The 18,639-nt window shown below is 44.7% G+C and overlaps 1 protein-coding gene across 4 annotated transcripts in view; it reads left to right on the forward strand.

Moving 5' to 3' along the window:
• The window catches only part of KIAA0586 (KIAA0586 ortholog), an 83,789-nt gene that overhangs the window by 14,680 nt on the left and 50,470 nt on the right, over window positions 1-18,639 (forward strand). For 3 of the 4 annotated variants that reach the window (XM_075614790.1, XM_075614788.1, XM_075614791.1), the window contains 13 exons: window positions 457-693; window positions 2,616-2,754; window positions 3,939-4,109; window positions 4,752-4,872; window positions 7,432-7,579; window positions 9,233-9,355; window positions 9,576-9,614; window positions 10,969-11,195; window positions 12,731-12,803; window positions 13,891-14,166; window positions 15,269-15,446; window positions 15,634-15,825; window positions 17,997-18,184. In XM_075614790.1, the coding sequence (XP_075470905.1) occupies window positions 457-693; window positions 2,616-2,754; window positions 3,939-4,109; window positions 4,752-4,872; window positions 7,432-7,579; window positions 9,233-9,355; window positions 9,576-9,614; window positions 10,969-11,195; window positions 12,731-12,803; window positions 13,891-14,166; window positions 15,269-15,446; window positions 15,634-15,825; window positions 17,997-18,184 (2,112 nt within the window). The remainder of the gene's footprint in view (window positions 1-456; window positions 694-2,615; window positions 2,755-3,938; window positions 4,110-4,751; window positions 4,873-7,431; window positions 7,580-9,232; window positions 9,356-9,575; window positions 9,615-10,968; window positions 11,196-12,730; window positions 12,804-13,890; window positions 14,167-15,268; window positions 15,447-15,633; window positions 15,826-17,996; window positions 18,185-18,639) is intronic. The other variant, XM_075614789.1, reaches the window with a different exon arrangement.

Below are 18,639 nucleotides of genomic sequence, written 5' to 3' on the forward strand. Positions count from 1 at the left end.
CTCATACACGGTACAGTGCCTAAATATATATGTGTGTGTTAAATGTTAAAAATGTCAGAGAATGTGTTGCATGGCTGAGTGCTTTCACACGATCACAGATTGCTAAGTGATTCTGTAACGTTGAAGGAGCAATGGCGGAAATTCTGCGTTGGGAATAGTCCAAGCAATGTATAATGGGGAATGAGGGCGAAAGAAGGTTTTTGAGTAGAGGTCGTTGGGGGAATTCATGTGGATGAGCTACAGGAGAGGCTGAATCATGGGTAGCTTCAAATATGACAACAAAACTGTGTGTTCCATTTGGAAGAGTTGGGCTGATTATTTATAAACCTATGTAGACGAGATGTAGAAATAGTGGTTGAGCTTCCACTGCCCGGACACATTGTCGGAGTTAGAGGCTGAAAGCGTACGTTAAACGGTTAAGGTTTATGTCACCCATCATCTTATTTTCTCTCCTAGGCTCAGAGTGATATCGAAGCTCAAGTTAGCTCCGTTTCCCAACTGCTTAACAAGCTCCACGAGGCAGATCAGCAGCGGCAGCGGCTCACCGAGCAGCAAAGCAAGATCCAAAGTCAGCCGCCGGAAAGATCGTATCCACATGACCGAGTGAGCGAGCTAGAAAGGCAGCTGACCCAGCTCACAGAACAGAGACTCAAGCATCTGGAACAATTACAGACGCAACAAATGGAGATGCAGGTATCTCATGAGAGAGCCCGGCTAATGTCCGCTTCAGTGTAAATTCTCCGTTAGCATTGCCTTGTGTGTAAGTAGCACCTAACCAAAGAGCATGATGGTTGTGGCTGCATGAGGTCCTCGGAGGCACCTGTGGGATGGTTTTAGCTGCATAATTGTACTCGGAAGGGTGAGAGGTTGAGCAAGATGTCCAATATTAGTAAGCTAGATGCATTTTGGACCCACAACGTTGTGTGTTCAAAATCAGCACTTTAACCCGCCTGACAGGGACGCCTAACTCCAGTCCTCAAGCCCCCCCCCTCCTGACAGGTCAGGTTTTCAGGATATTCCAGCTTCAGCACAGGTGGTTCAATCAGTCCCTGCTTCAGCACAGGTGGCTTTGAGCCACCTGTGCTGAAGCAGGGGCTGATTGAGCCACCTATGCTGAAGCAGGGACAGATTGAGCCACCTGTGCTGGATCTGGGATGTCCTGAAAACCTGACCTGTTGGTGGGGATTGCTCGAGGACTGGAGTTGAGCACCCCGGCCGTGACACACCTCTATGTGTAGATAAGTAATACTAGGGTACGATAACGTAATATATAATATAAACAAGCATTGGTATGTGCGGCTCATCAAGCCATGTGCTTAGGATCGTTTGAAAAGCAAGTCGTAGAGAAGGCAGTGTTTGATTTTAATCGCTTTAATTCAAATGCCCACTTAAAATTCCTTATCACCATGTGATGGATGGAACGCCTCTGGCAGGACTTGTTTAACTTGGGCCGATCTGTCAGCTGCCAGAAACAAATAACACTAATTACTAACTTTCCCCTTCCCTCTAGAGTTCTTGTACTTCCTGCCAGATACCCGTCACCTTGTCCAGAACTGGCACAAACGCTGCATTCCTCATCGCCTGTGTTTTGTCAGTTGATCTGGCTCCAGTGTTTCCATTGTGGGATTATATTCTTTGCATCAGATTATTCTGCGGTTGTATATAGCATACACACGTAGTACGCGTGATGAGTGGCTTTGTTTGAAAGCAGAGCGAGCGAGAGCTTCCCAATGGCTACATTCCATTCCCGTTCCCCACCACATGTATATATTTGTGGCTGGATGTGTGTGTGTCTGTGCTGATGCCAAAGTGTGTAACACATTTCTATGGCAGAAGAACATATATAATGTGATATTTTCCAAGTTTATTCTACCAGAGCTGATTTTCTTAGCTGCATTTTAGTTGATTGGAATGGAAGAAGTGAGCAATTTCTGCTCGCCCTCTCTCCAAAGCCACAATCCCTTATGTAGTTATATATAGCCTAGCTGTCTCTTTATGTCCCGCACCATACTCTGTAGGTTTTAATCCAGGGGTAGCCAACTGCAGTCCTCAAGAGCTGCCAATAAGTCAGGTTTCAGGATATCCCTGCTTCAGCACAGATGGCTCAGTCAAAGAGCTTAGTCTTTGACTGAGCCTCTGAGTGAGCCACCTGTGCTGAAGCAGGGATATCCTGAAAACTTGACCTGTTGGTTGCTCTTGAAGACTGGAGTTTCCCTCCCCTGTTTTAATCTCTTTGGGGTCCTTGTTTAAATAGCTTTAGCGAGTTAACACCTGTAGTGAAATTCCTTCATTTGAAATGATCCTCCTCCCTGCCATGTTTATGGTTTGCTTGCTTGCTTTGCAAGAAATGGAAGATTTTAGACTTCCCTTCAGGCTGCAGCTCTTTTTCCTTCCGATACATACAGTATGCGCCCCCCAATCCGCCTCTTTCAAAGACTGTTTTGCACGGCGCCAGTCAGACATCGGAAAACGTTCCCAGCTGCCTGCTGATCCTAATCACATCTTGGTTCCCAGAGAGCGAGCGAGATGTTTAGAATTACACAAACAAAGTGAGCGTTGTTTTATTTTTCTTGCAGTATAAACGTATTGTAACCATGTGTGTGTTTATATGTCAGTCCCATTTTATCAGCTCCGCAATCAAAGCAGGCAATTTTCAACACGGAACAGAAGCTTCAGCATGTACTCACGCCCCCACCGCGGTTTCAGAACACCTGCCTCTTAACTACCCCATAAAGATGGAAGCTCCAAATCCTGGTGAGGAATGTGTGTGTCGAGAGCCGAAACGTTGATCGATCATTTTTGTTCATTAATTATTGCATATTTAGCACCGCCAGAGGGTAAATTTGACCCCTACATCTGGCCTAGTGATTTATTTTGATCTATGGGGGATCATGTTTTGATTGCGGCACCAACTCTGTGTGTTTGATATATATATATATTTATTTATTTGTATTATTTTTAGTACTAAAGGTAGCAGATTTTTACCTCTGATCTGGTGTTTGCGCTTGTAGTAACGGTGCTGACATTGCCGAACACCACAGCAGCCGAGCGAGCCTTTTTAATTCGAAATTTCCTATTCATGTCAATGGTGAATTCCAGACGAAAAATCGCCCCGATCGGCTGCTTCAGCGGAGGCAGAATAAGCCCCATAAATGTCAATGCACATAAGCAGGTCCCAAATGGGAATTATATCTAATCTGAAGCCGTAAAAATTCAGTGACATGTCTCGTTGCTTAGTCTGCGGTTGGCCAAGAACTTCACATGCTTGTCAGATAATTATTTTTAGTTTATTTTAGGTAGTGACTTAACCCAGGGGTGCTCAACTCCAGTCCTCAGGACCCCGACCCAACAGGTCAGGTTTTGAGGATATCCCTAATTTAGCACAGTTGGCTCAATTGAAGACTGAGCCACTGATTGAGCAACCTGTGCTGAAGCTGCGAACACTCGGACAACCCATCTAATGCCAGCAGGGTGTTCCTGGCAGTGAAGGGGTTATATTTACACGTTATCATGGTAGCTGGAAGTTTGAGCTGAGCTTGTTTTTAGATCAGGGGCGCGCAATTTGTTCTTTGCCTGCTCTCCCCCTCTGCTCGCGCCCCCCCCCCCCCCACCCGCCCCCTTACCTTCTGTCCGGCATCGGTGACGTCATGTGACGTCACGTTGCCATTTAACACCGTGGCGTTATTTGACACCCCATTGTTATGGCGACGCGTCGCCAGAGGACAGCAGAGAGCAGGTAAGAGGTAGTTACAGAGGCCTCGCGGCGATCCCCCGACATTTTATTTAAATGTTATGTGGAAGAGCGTGGGTCCTCTGCAAGCGCTGCGCCCCCCCCAGAAAATGTCAAGCCCCCCAGTTTGCGCACCCCTGTTTTAGATGACCTGAAGTGTGTGAATGTATGTAGACAAGCCTATTCTTTTTTGCGTCTCTTTGCAAAGCTGTGATCCTGCCCAACGCAGCAGTGCCGCGCTGCACCGGAAAATCCCCTCTGGAGACTCCAGCTCCTCGCAGGTTTGCACCGGTACCGATGGCAAAAGACGCGCAAGATCCCCCCAAGCCTCCGTCTGGAAAAGAAAATGTCGGCAGGTCAAAAAACCCGGTAAATCTAGGTAAGCGCGAGACGGGGGAAGCCTCACCAAATACACAGATGTAGCCGCGGTTATTGCTGCCACTGGCAGATAACGAGGGAGCAGGAGCAACCGCCATAGAAAAAGCATTGTCCACGTGTGGGAAAAGGGGGAGGCGCCAAAGCACCAGCGGGTGTCATCACGTCTGTAGAACATTGCAGCGTTGCTGTGACCGGTGGTAGAGAGTAAATTCTCGTTGCCTTCAGCTTGAGAACTCTACGCTTTCAGTCATAAGAGAAGTGGAACAAATCCTCTGTCATTTATAAAGCAAAGAGGGGTGGGTCTCTTCCATGGAGTAACACAGGAGGGAGAGGGAGGAGGGGGTGTGATAACTTTTATTGGACCAACATGTCATTGTGTTACAAGCTTTCCAACCTCTCAGGGTGGGTTACCCGATGAAGGACAACGAGAGGTTGTAACATATCTACTACTTGTTGGTCCAATAAAAGGTATCATACCCCCTCCTCCTTCTCCCACCTGTGTTACTACTACTATTACTACTTGTGTTGCGCTACCCTCGGTGTGTAGATAAGTGTTGTAGTCGCTGTGTTGATCTAACAGAAAAGTTCTCACATTGAGTGGTATTTTGTTTTGTTGAAGCTGTATTTCCTTACCCACCCCCAGGAAAAGGGAATTTTCTGCAGCAGATTCTGGGCCGTGGTGGGTCGCCGTTCTGTCCATTAGCTTATGATGGACATGCACCTGTAAAGCTGGCACAAACGTACAAACATCCTCATACCGACAGGTACATACGTGTGACGCAGCTGCAAGGTAGGGGGGGCGCGAGCACCGGGGCAGGCAAGACAGGGGGGCGCAGCAGCAAAAGTTTGCGCTCCCCTGGGCTAGGACATTTGGTCACCGGCTGTTTTGCCGCGACCAAATCACCATCTGCGTTTAACCGCCCCTTGCCCCTAACTCTATAAACCCCTACCCTAAAAACCTTAACCCCTTACCCTGAAACCCCTATCCTTAACCCCTATCCTTAACCCCTTACCCTAACCAATATAACCCCTTAAATTGACTTTCCCTTTTTGGAGACGCGGATGCGGCAGAAGGTCCCTCTGCTGCCCAACCGCTCCCGAATAAATGGCACTTATTCTATAACAATCCTGTTACTGTACATGATATTTTGACATTTGTCAGCAATTGCAAAAACATCATTTATCATGCCAAACAACCACTGTACATAATACCTGCGCTCCTCCCTTTGGGGAGTATGCTGCTGGTAAAGGGATTCGTTTTACATTTATGGAAAACAAAAGAACCGATCCTGCGCTCCTAACAATTGGGCTAAAATATACTGGTGACACTTTTACATTTAGACCCCAAGTCTGTGTAACACAGGAATCATTTGGTTGCATCTTCCTATTAAAACATAATTCAAGCCGCCAACCTCGTCCCAGTAACCTCCGTTTAGCAGGTACCTGCACTGAATACAGCTCAAGTCCGTTATAGCGCAATCCGCTACAACGCTAATCTGCTTATAACGCGGTCTGAGCGTGGCTCCCGAGATTTGAAATCCTCCATTTTGCCAGACGATGACTTCCCGGCATCTAGATCTCTCTCCTCTCAGAGAGCTGACAGCAAAGAGGAGAGAGATTTAGATGCCCTCGCGCGCCAACATTTTAACGCGATCCCGGTTATAACGCGGTCCCATTCTGTAGCCCCCAAGGACCGCGTTATAACGGGGTTCAGCTGTATATGCAATTTCTTATTGTCCTGTGGACTAAACTTTGTGGTATGTGAAAGTGCCCTGAAGGGGTTAAATAACTGAAGCATGTGCTTATTTGTGATTTAGTGCAATTAATAGCTGGCCAAAGCCAGTAACAAATTCTCCTTATAATTAAGGTAAACTGTGGGGCACAAAGTGTGAAATATTAAAACAATCATTTTATCATATTTAGTATTAAAATTATTATCTCACATATTTGTGCACCCACAGTTTACCTTTATTATATATTTTACCCCAATTGGTAGGAGCGCAGGAATTGTTCTTTCTTTCCCTTTATTATGGCAGCAGAAATGGACTGCTTTTCATAAAATGTTCCATGGCTGAATAAGGTGGAAAGCCGACATGTAGGGTTTGAAGCCAATGAAAACAGTAGAGCAGAGATTCCATATCCCATTTCAGGACAATTTGCTGTAGAGCCCGAAGGCCCTAAAGAGGATAATATATATTACATTGGAAGCTCTTCCTGGCGTGAACGCCTATCCCCCAGTGACTGTTATCTTCTACATATTCTGTTTCTTTCCCTGTTTTGTATTCATTTACTCTATTATGTCCTGCGATATTACCTGCAGGAAGCTCTATCTATGTACAGGGTTGACACAAGATAAGTAAAAATGCAATACAATGTATTTAAACACAAAATAAATTCAAAGCATGCCAATGCGTCGCTGTGCATTCACAATGTAATTGTGCAAGCTCAGTATCCAGGGCAAGCAATGGAGCAGGGGAAGACCAACTCCAGTCCTCAAGGGCCACCAACCAGTCAGGTTTTCAGGATATCCCAGCTTCAGCACAGGTAGCTCAATCGAGCCACTGATTGAGGCACCTGTGCTGAAGCAGGCATATCCTTAAAACCTGACTTGTTGTTGGCCCTTGAGAACTGGAGTTCGGCCACCTCTGCAACAGAGTATTCTCAACCCCACACGAGTGAGCAAATGAGAGATGCAATCAGCTGGCCACCTTCCAACATCACGCACTCAGGAAGAGCACTGAACTGCTGCACTTCTGTAAAAGCTGCCTGGGCTGCTTTCTGTTTATAGATTTGGGCTTAGATCGCCTGTCTTCCAGCTGGAACATTTCCAAGTACAAACGGCAACTAGCAGCGAAGCGATGGAACACAAACCGCGATGTCTGACGGTTCCTACTTTGCACATTACATTGTGTGCTACAGTATATATGTTGGCTCAGTTGCGAATATAAAACACTACTATTTAACGGCAACTATTTATTTTATTGGACAAACCGTGCTTGACACGCGCATTGTGAAAGTGAAACGTTTGGGTAGGTGCAGAGAAACTCCGCTGGGAATTGAGATTTTGTTTGGAAGGATTGCAGGGAATCGGGTGTAACACAGAAACCAGAAATGCAGCGTTCTGGTCCCTGAGCTGCACAATTACTCATTCCCTGTGTATACTTTTATCATGAAGTCACATCTTCCAAATGAATTCATGTGTAAGTGTACAGATATCTTCCATCCGAGGATTTCAGAGCCCGTATGGTTTCAAATTACTGAATTCACTTACAGTTGTCATGCTAGGGACAGGAGTTTAGAGGTGTTTGTGATTCTTCCTGCAGTTCTGATCGCCTCCCAGCTGAGACAGGCATTGCTAGCGAAAGCCTTCCTGGAAGTACCAATCCCGCATCTTATTCTGCAGTGCAGAAAGCTAATGATGTTTTGCATGATCTGGGTCAGCTAAAGAAGGAAATGCACGGTATGCTGCAGGTGAGAAACGTCCTACCGCAGGATTTTATTCAGAGATTATCATCGCTGCAACATGTAGTTCTGCTTCCTCTCAAAGTACTAATATACCGTAACCTACAGATGAAGTGAAATAGAAGAGTCTTATATCTGTTGCCTTTTCAATTTGTAAATGTTTTATTACTTTTTTTTATTATATATATATATATATATATATATATATATATATATATATATATATATATGAAAGAAAAAAGAAAAGAAAACAGGCGCACACCTAGTGCATTAAAGTTTAACAATAATTTTATGGAACATTTAAAACCAGACAAATGCCCACTCACAAGTAAAGCGTTATTTGAAAGCAGTTATGAGATTGGCCCTCATAAGCCAGTGGTGCCGTTCGAGCCTGTAATGGTGTCCTCTCGTGCGCGGTCTCCTTCTACCGGAAGTGACGCTCACCCGGTCTGGTGTCCCGCACAAAACGGAAGTCCCTCCAGGAAACCGAGGCCTCTCCTGACTGCCTCTAGCTGCTGCACCACCAATCAAGCCAAACGATGTGTCCACTGATCTGCTTTGCTGAGCCTCCCACAAGCTGCGTTCCTCTCAGTCTGCTCTCAGTGGGACAAATGTCTGCTCTGCTCTAGCCACGCCCTACGCGTTTCGTCATCGATGATGACTTCTTCAGGGGATGCCCTGAAGAAGTCATCATCGATGACGAAACGCGTAGGGCGTGGCTAGAGCAGAGCAGACATTTGTCCCACTGAGAGCAGACTGAGAGGAACGCAGCTTGTGGGAGGCTCAGCAAAGCAGATCAGTGGACACATCGTTTGGCTTGATTGGTGGTGCAGCAGCTAGAGGCAGTCAGGAGAGGCCTCGGTTTCCTGGAGGGACTTCCGTTTTGTGCGGGACACCAGACCGGGTGAGCGTCACTTCCGGTAGAAGGAGACCGCGCACGAGAGGACACCATTACAGGCTCGAACGGCACCACTGGCTTATGAGGGCCAATCTCATAACTGCTTTCAAATAACGCTTTACTTGTGAGTGGGCATTTGTCTGGTTTTAAATGTTCCATAAAATTATTGTTAAACTTTAATGCACTAGGTGTGCGCCTGTTTTCTTTTCTTTTTTCTTTCATAGGTATTCCTAGGGAGTTGTGATCCCTTATAAACGGGCTGCCTATACCTGGATGCATTCACTTGGAACAGGACTCTGTGACTTTTAAGGTTTTTTAAAAGTTTTTTGGAAAAAAGTTTTTATTTTCATTTTTTCATATTTTTTATATTTTTTATTTTATTCTATATATTTTTTGTATTACAACATAAAAATTTTTTTTTTTCCAGAAGCATTTTTTAACAATTTTGTTATGTACACTTTGTATTAAAGTTATTACACATTTTATCTTAGAATCACATAGGGTTTTTTAATTATATTATTTCACTTTAGCCACCCCATAGGTTGTATCAACGCAGTTGGCTATTTATTCACAGTTAGGCAGGTTGTTGCATTAGGCGCTCCTTTATTATTTCTGTTTTGTTTTGTTATATATATATATATATATATATAAATCCATGATGTTAATAATAGCAGCGTTACAATCAAAATATGAGCTAGGAGCATCTAAGTCAGGGGTGGGCCACCAACAGGTCAGGTTTTGAATATATTCCTCCTTCCGCACAGGTGGCTCAATCTTCCTGTGCTGAAGCAGGGATATCCTTAAAACCTGACCTGTTGGTGGCCCTTGAGGACTGCAGTTGCCCACCCCTGATCCAAGTCATGCCTAGAAACCAGACCTGCTCAATTGTAAATACAGAGAAAGTATATATCTTGAATTAATATTATTACAGATGTTTGGTTCTAAGGCCTTGTAGATGACATTATGTTTTATGTACTGGAATATTCAACACTGTAGCACGTCATATAACAGGGAATTGCAACCATCAACATTCCCATTACAGTGCAACCTGTAAAACGACATTTTAAATAGAGTATTTCTTATGAAACAATGTTTTCCCTCTTGTAGGATGCAAAGCAGTGGAGACCTCAAGGGAATGAATTTAAGGTATTGCAATGGTTTCCATTTATTAGGATTATTGACTAAGTAGCGATAACCCTTTTTTGCTCAATTGAGACTACTACTGCCCCATACAGTTAGAGAGCCCCCCTCTCTGCAAATCTATACAAACAGGCTCAGGACCGACCTGCTTACCCAGCATTTAATTACTGACCCACAACCTGTCCGACATTTAATAGCTACAGCACCGTCCCATCCTGTACTGTATCTTTCCTTGTGTTTGGTCTCTTATATCCTTAAATGTTTTCTTCTTTTCCCCTTTGTGTGACTGTGAAGCTTTGAGTCCCACTGGGAGAAAAGCGCTAGATAAATAAAGTTGTTGTTGTTATTATTACTAGAGAGTAAAACCCTACTAACACCTTATCTTACGGATTTAACCAGTCGCATACATATTATCGGGTCCATCTGTTTGAAACTAATGCACCTTTGCTCTGATGCGGGCAAAAAAGTCAGACAATTCATTTTGAATTCACCTGCAGTGTTTGTGCCATCATTGCCTTGCGTACAAGGTAATTAATAATGTGTGGGCCAGAGCAAGACCCACCCAGCAGTTGTGTAATCTGACAATTTGCATTGTAATGTGAGTTACGCTTTCATTTCAGAGTTTATCCAATCATATTCTGGCATGATAAAAACAGGAGATGTACGTTAAATCAGGGGTCTCAAACTCAGTCCTCAAGAGCCACCCACAGGCCAGCTTTTATGGATATCCCTGCTTCAGCACAGGTGGCTCAATCAGTGGCTCCGACTGATTGAGCCACCTGTGCTGAAGCAGGGATATCCATACAAGCTGTACCATTTCTCTGGTTACGGATAATAGATGAAGCGGTGGGTAAGCGATACAGCAGGAACATTCAAAAGTATTTCAGGGAAGGTTGATTGCCTGAAAAGCTGTAACCTATATGTTAGGTTGATTAAAACGCCCAAAAAGCAGCAATAACGACGGATTATAACATGGGACTGAAAAATTCATGGAGTTCTTAGTTATTTTACAGACTGCGTATGAATGGCGTTCAAAGTCCCTGTCCGGGAGAAACGTATATATCCATTGTAGGCTGGGATACATTTTAGGGGATCTACATTGGGATTCTCCATATGTAATTCTAGTGTACAAACCTCCATAGGTTTCTTCTGCAAATGTACGGTCTTGAAGAAGCCAGCGAGGTTTTGAAAAATGTACCCTAAAAAGTATCACATCCTCAACGAATCTTAAATGACCAAGAGGTCCTCCTACCTGTTTAACTGCAGTGTGATTTAAGGATTGCATGTCAAGAATTTATTGTATATATCTGATTACTAAACGTGCATCATTTGTTTTTGTGTACTGTTCTCTGCTACTTAGCCCAGTGAGCAGCCCAGCTCTTCCCACGTGGTCCATGTCCTACAGAAACCCCAGCCCTCTTTTCTGAGGGGCGTGAAGCCTCCAAAGTCGATGTTTGAAGATGCAGAGCGGATTTTAAGAGAAGTGCAGAATAACAAGAAGGTCCTTGAAGATAACTTGGAAGCGATTATCCGAGCCAAAGACGGGGCTGCAGTGTACTCCCTTATTAATGCCCTGGCTACAAACAGGTAATATCAGTATTAGCTACAACAACCAACATGGCTAAATACTCTACTCCAGTGTTTCTCAAACAGGGTGCAGGGGAGCCCGTGGTGTGTCGTGACCCTCTGCCAAGGGTGCAGCAGGCCCAGGGAAAGAACGGTGCATCCACTGTGCTGCCTGGAGATGTAGAGGCTGCGATCTGCCTTTCCCTGCGTGGCACAGAGGCTGCGATCCGCCTCTACCTGCGTGGCACAGACGCTGCGATCTGCCTCTCCCCTCTCAGCCCGGCACAGAGGCTGCGATCCGCCTCTCCCAGCCCGACAGAGAGAGGGAGAGAAGCCTCTTCATCTCCAGACAGAGCAGGACACATCCATGCGCAGCTGACCTGTTTTAAGGTGGGAGGAAAGAGGGAAGGAATGAGGGCTTTGTGTGGGGAGGAGGAGGGAGGTTAATGCTTTATGTGTGATGAGGAAACGTGTGTGGTGTAAGTAAGAAAAGGGGGGGATGAAGGATTTTTGATTATGATTAAGAAAGTGGCGTGTGAGATGTGGGGGCAGGATAAATGTAGGGTGTGTTGAGAAAAAGGATAAATATGATGTATGAGGGTAATGTGGAGTGTAAGAAGAGGGTGAGTGTGTGATGGTGAGGAGGATGTGTGTGTGTGATGGTGAGGAGGATGTGTGTGATGGTGAGGAGGATGTGTGTGTGTGATGGTGAGGAGGATGTGTGTGATGGTGAGGAGGGTGAGTGTGTGATGGTGAGGAGGAGGGTGTGTGTGATGGTGAGGAGGAGGGTGAGTGTGATGGTGAGGAGGGTGAGTGTGTGATGGTGAGGAGGAGGGTGTGTGTGATGGTGAGGAGGGTGAGTGTGTGAGGGTGAGGAGGGTGAGTGTGATGGTGTGTGTGTGTGTGTGTGTGTGTGTGTGTGTGTGTGTGTGTGTGTGTGTGTGTGTGTGTGTGTGTGTGTGTGTGTGTGTGTGTGTGATGGTGAGGAGGAGGGTGAGTGTGTGATGGTGAGGAGGATGAGTGTGTGATGGTGAGGAGGGGGTGTGTGCGATGGTGAGGAGGAGTGTGCATGTGTATAAGTGAGGGGACGAGTGAGGTCTAAAGAGCAGAGGTGCCCCAAGATTTAAAAAAATCCTTTAGTGATGCCCCTGCTCAAAGGGTTGAGAAGCCCTGTTCTATAGTAATCACAAAATACACTTTTCTCCCCCTTTTATCTTTTCCTTTTTTTGCTTCCTGTACCCAACTTGTACGATGAATGAAAAATAAAACGTAAAAAAAATACTCTTTTCTCCGATCCATTAGGGAAAAAGCTGATTTCCCGCATACTGAAGCACTGTGGTGCTTTAAAGACTTATTTTTGATTACAATTTGTCCCTGATACAGGACCTGCCAGCATAGATGTGTCATGGGACAGTTCCTTGATTTTTAAAATGCTGTCTTTCAATTCAGCCATTCAGCAATCACTGATTTTTTTTAATTGATCATTTGCACATTGATACTTACACTGTCCTCTTCAGCGAGGTTCAGTTACTCATTGGAAGCCTATGTACTTTCAGTAACACGGGGGAGAAGCTGCGCGTTCGGAAAGCTGTCGATGCCTGGATTACAGAAATCGGCTGTGAGATTCAGGTATGTAATATGATACATATCGAAGACAGACGATTCACAAACTATAATCACTTTTCCAAGGATGTGTCCCGCAAGGTGTGTGATACCCATAATAAGATGTTAATAATCCCACGCTGTAATAAACATGTTATTAGACACATTGAATAGCTCAGGGGCGGCCAACTCCAGTCCTCAAGGGCCCTCAACAGGTCAGGTTTTACGATATCCCTGCTTCAGCACAGGTGGATCAGTCTTTGACTGAGCCACTGATTGAGACACCTGTGCTGAAGCAGGGATATCCTGAAAACTTGACCTGTTGGTGGCCCTTGAGGACTGGAGTTGACCCCTCCAGGAGTAGCTTGTCCGATCAAGTCATCTTCTGTTGCCTACAGAATAATTGTTTTAACGTAAAGCAGATCCATGCCATACTGGTAATTGACTTTCACCATGGATGTTTTGTATAAGTAGTTAAACTTCACATCAGGACTGAAATATGATGAAGACTGGCACACAATAAGCCAGGGGCGGCCAACACCAGTCCTCAAGGGCTACCAACAGGGTGGGCTTTCAGACTATCCCTACTTCGTTCTGACTGAGCCACTGATTAAACCCCTTGTATTGAAGCAAGGATATCCCTAAAACCTGACCTGTTGGTGGCCCTTAAGAACTGGAGTTGGCCACTCCTGCAACAAGCTATCGAATATAGAAGGCTAGTCCGGAAACATCAATTTGTGATTAGATTGCTATGTATTCATGGTTTCTCCTTCACATTCATCTGTTACTAATTCAGCTGATTGGTACAATAAAATTCCAGTTTATGGCATAGTTTTTGCCTTCTAAATGTGAATATAAACGCCTCTCTTTCTTCATTTATTAGAGTTGTTAAAGACAAATGTTTAATGCAATGTCAAACATACTGCCTTATTTTCCAATCATGATGAAACCCTCCTGTAGGAATGACTTCAAATGCTTTGTGAGCCCACAAAATAAAATCACTTCTAGTCCGACCGCGTGCATTCTCTCTGCGTATTCTGTCTGCGTATTCTCTCTGCGTATTCTCTGTAGTGTGACTGCTCTCAGATGTGTCGAATCTCCATTTATTTTGTAGGATGAAATGGCAAAGAAAGACTTTGACAAAAGGAATTCCGATCGCCGAGCTCAGGAGTCGGCGCTGAGAAAACAAGCCGAGAGTACCAAGGAAATGAAGAGTAATAAAGAGAGGAACTTCAAAGCTCTCGGAAAAACGGCATCAACCAGTAAAAAACCTTCAGCTACAGTCTCAGCCAAGACTCCGCATCAGCAAACCGGAGCAGCCTTTGCCATGCCGAGCTTCAGAAAAGGAGCGGTTTCTCAAGCCGTGCTGACGAAAGATGGAAGGTCAAAGGTGAGACCCACAGTGGTTTAGTGATTTTAAGTGTTTAACAAACAGCTGGCCTCTTTTAATCAAAATTCCTAGTATACATCGCTGAAATATTTGAGGGGACATTGGGTATAAAATAATAGTAGTGTACTTATTTTTAAACATGGTGATATTTGCAGTCTGTATATCTAGAATTACAAATCTGGTTTTCAGCTTCATATACTCCTTTTGTAAAGTAGTATACAGTAATTATTGCTGTTAATGACACTTCTGCTACAAAGGAGATGTTTGCATGTGTCTTGCCAAAAGCTCTGTACACTGGTGCCATAAAGGAAGAACTCGTATAATCCGTTAAAAGGTACTTTCACCTGAGGAACGCCTAGAAAGAAATAGTTATTTTTTCAGCTTTCTAAGTCCGTAAGCATGAGCAGCATTCACTACCAGAGACGTTTTGCTGGACCCTCTTATAGCCGTAAAAAATAATGATATTTACAGTCCTGCCAATTTTATTTCTCTGGGTTGTGGTACTCTTTGTTGGACCGATGTGTCAAACGCCAGACAACCAAATGAACCAGATTCTTGACCCAAAAGTGGTATGCTTTCTGCAAACAGTCAGCCTTCACTGAGCCGGGAGGGAGATCGTGCTTTATACAACGAGTGATTCTCACGTTTCGTTTGACAAACCTGGATCCCGTAAAGAAAAAGAGCTCAACTAGAAATATGTCAAGTACAAGATATCACGTATTGGGAGGACAGCTTAGCTTTCTGTGAAACTAATACTGCGACTCGAGACTTGATGGCGGAACAGAATAAAAAACTCATTGGGAATCACAAACGATGCCTCTGTTTGACATAATAATCCATTTTAATCCATCTGCCACATACGTACACATGATCCCTTCCCTGCTAAATATTAGCATTGTGTTTTTCTTGCGGCAGAGTAGCAACATGTAGCCAACACATGGTTGTCCGAGCCGATGTACCATTTGGCCCTAAAAGAAAGATTGGGGAATATATTTCCTCTCCATTTGGGCAGACGGGTCACTATATGACCAGGAAACAGGAAGGCGGGGAGCTGTAGTAAGTCGCGTGGACATGTCAAGACCACAATGTGTTGCTTGTCTAGGTATCTCGGAAGCCCAGTGACTTTGCCCTGCTGGATGAAGACGTTCTGACCCAGGTATATGGGAAACCTGTGTACGACGGGCACCGCAGCACCCTCAAGAAAGGACCATACCTTCGTATCAACTCCCCTTCCCCCAAGTCCAAACCTCGAAGGCCTAAGGTTTTGGAGACTGTAAGAGGTTAGTGAGGTTACATTACATTTGTTATCCACCTATTATTTTTTTTTAACACCTTTGCTGCCAGAAACTGCAACACATTCTGAATCGGCTGTTTTTATTGGGGTGGTTTGGGGGGTTTTGTTTAGAGAAATCCGTTATTTTCTGTTAATGCTTTTGGTTCTTGTTTCTGGTTATCTACATTCCCTAGGTGTTAAGCTGAAGTCTGCGAAAACACAGACCGGTTCCTCTCCATGTAAGGCGATCGTCACCAAGCCAAGAACACCCGAGCGTTCTGCACCAGCGGATCATGAGACGCAGTACGTGTTCAGCCCGTCCAGAGAAGCTCCCAGCTCCTCCGCTCCACTTGAGGGACACCTCATCCCCATGGCCATTCCTTTAGGTACAAAGACGCAACGTGTGTTAACATAATGTAACCACTTGTGTACCATGCACACGGGATAAGCCGATCAATGATGGGTTTCTACATCAGATCAGTTTCCATCACTATTTGAGTTTATCGTCAGTCAGTGTAACACTACGGGAATGCAACTTACTCCGTGGAAAGGGCCTTCCAGGCAGTGAGAAGATTTGCATTGCGGAACAGTGGGGATAGTTCGACATATTTGGGAGAATGTATTAAGGGAAGAGGGGTGCACCAGGTTTATCAAAGAACATAACCCTATTGCTTTCAATGGGAGGTTTTTTTTTGTGCATTTTCTGCCCCAGAATTGTCCCACTTTTCCCTTGATACACATTTGGATTATGGCTGCTTTCCATAATAGAACTGGTTGACTTTATTATTATTATTTGTATGTAAGCTTGTTGGTGACATCATTAGAGGAACAGATTTAACCAAATATACGCCAAAGTATTCTTCTGGGGACGGATCCAGCCTCCAATACGTGGCACATTTTGTGTAAAGTGAAAAGGCAAAAGTGGAATTGAAGCTAAGGATAAGTGTATGTTTATTTTTGTGTTAAATGTCATTTTAAGCCCAATATTTGGGTTCCAATTATCTACAATTATCAGTGTTTTTCAGGCCATCTTAGTGTGCTCAGAACCACCCGTATTTGATGTTATTTAGGAAATTGTATAGTGCTTTGTCAAACAAGCTGTGCAGAATCAAAAAGGCTGACAAATGAAACTCAGACTTTATATATATATATATATTTATATTTATTAATATTAGTGTGGGGTGTGTCAACAGCACGTTTTTGTAATTGTATCATGTTCCCAGTGTGGATGTTTCTGCCACTAGGTGTCACTGCAGTTAGTGACTGAGCGATTCTAAACAAAGACCCGTTCCATTCAGTTGGGCTTCCCACGGTGCAGTGTGTATTTGGCACAATCTCACTTTATATTGTGACTTATTGGAATTTGGGCTCAATGCATCAGCCTATAAGTATTGGGCGACATAACATTCAGGAGCCAGTGAGTAAAATTCATCACACATTTCTCTCCCCGGCCCTGTGCGTGGTCTCCTTTATGGCAGCATTAGGACTTTTACACACACTACGTAGTGGACTTGCATCTACTTGGTTATCTTGGCAGACACACGTAAGCTTCAATCCCAATGGGATTTACCCGGCACCTACATGGTTGGAGTGGAAATGAGTTTTTATAAGTAGCGAGTTTATACATCCGGTCTGTCTGAGAGGGAGAAATGTTGAATGATTCCTCCTAGCGTGGTATATACAGGCTGTTTATCCCGTGATATATGCCTAAATGTCACATGAGATGTATGTGAAGATTGATCTGGCTGTACACCCAATAATCTTTCAATTCCAGACTCCCCAGGATTCATCCGCCTCCTGCATTACATACAGTTTACATAACGCAGGGGCGGACAACCCCAGTCCTCCAGGGCAACCAACGCGTCAGGTTTTCAGAATATCCCTGCTTCAGCACTGGTGGCTCAATCAATCAACGACTGAACCACTGATTGAGCCTCCTGTTCTGAAGCAGGGATGTCCTGAACACCTGACCTGTTGGTTGCCCTTGCGGACTGGAGTTGGCCACCTGTGACATAACACATATCAGGGACGTGCATCTGGAGCTGTGTGGTTGTCTTTTTGCGCAGTGATTTGGAAGTTTTGTGGTTAGTCGCTGTGCACCCTGGTGTGTCGCAAGATATGGATCACGATCCAGTTTAGAAGGGTGAACCAAAATGCAACTTGAAACCTAATTGAAACAATAGAAACCTTGCAGGTGTATTTGCAGTAAAACAAAACAATGGCATCAAAGGGTGTCACTGCTTTTTGTAAAATAAGATTGGGGTGTCACCATGCAAGTAAGGTTAAGAACTACCGTCTTCTGGGCTTATCCTATAAACTCCGTAGGGCCGATCGCACCACAATCAGCTGTTCTTCGCTTTGCCTCTGGAGTACATAGAATAAACCCCTTGGACCTGCTGCATAAAAGGGCGCCAAGCTTTAGCACGCCTTAACTCCTGTACAGATGAGGCGTGCTAAAGTTTCTAGCAGCTTTTTGGGGATCGGGGCTTTAATGTCATATAAAGATGTAGAAGATGTACAGTATGCAATACTTGGTGAAACTGCTTTTTCTTTTCAGGGAGGTGGCGATGTGATGGAGTTCCTCCAGTGCCTTCAGCCGTCGTCCTAGCGCGACCTCAGCCTGTAACAGTCAATGTCTCTATTCCACCCTCCTCTCCGAAGCCACACACACGAAGTGTAAAACCAAACATAGCCGTGATAGAAATGAGATCTGAGAAGAAGGACCCCCCACAACTCACTGTCCAGGTATGGATTGAGTATTGCTTTGCCCAAATATAAAGCAGCCGGTCTCTGGCTTAGACTGGGAATCGGCTTATTTATATTGTTTGCAGAAGCTTTGGCTCAATAGTTACCACCAACCTCCTCTGTGTACTGGCCATTGTATGAATTAAAGTACATACACCACAAAGCACAGGGCTGGTGCCAGGGGTGAGCAGAAGAGGAGATGGCCTAGGGCGCAATTTTCGGTGCATCCTTGTATTATACCACGAACGAAAGGAGGCACAGAAAATGCCGCCCTAGGGTCAGCTTGATGGTTCTGCCATCCGTGCCTCTGTAAGCTCCGGCATCTCTTCCTGCTATCACATGGCGTCACATTGTCATGGGGACGTCGCATTGTCATGACAACAAAACGCCACATAGCAGGAGGAGAAGTCAGCCTGGACAAGGTAAGAGGCTCCGCACTCTCTTGGGGGAATCCC

This window comes from Ascaphus truei, chromosome 9, assembly GCF_040206685.1.
Source record: "Ascaphus truei isolate aAscTru1 chromosome 9, aAscTru1.hap1, whole genome shotgun sequence".
NCBI lineage: Eukaryota > Metazoa > Chordata > Amphibia > Anura > Ascaphidae > Ascaphus > Ascaphus truei.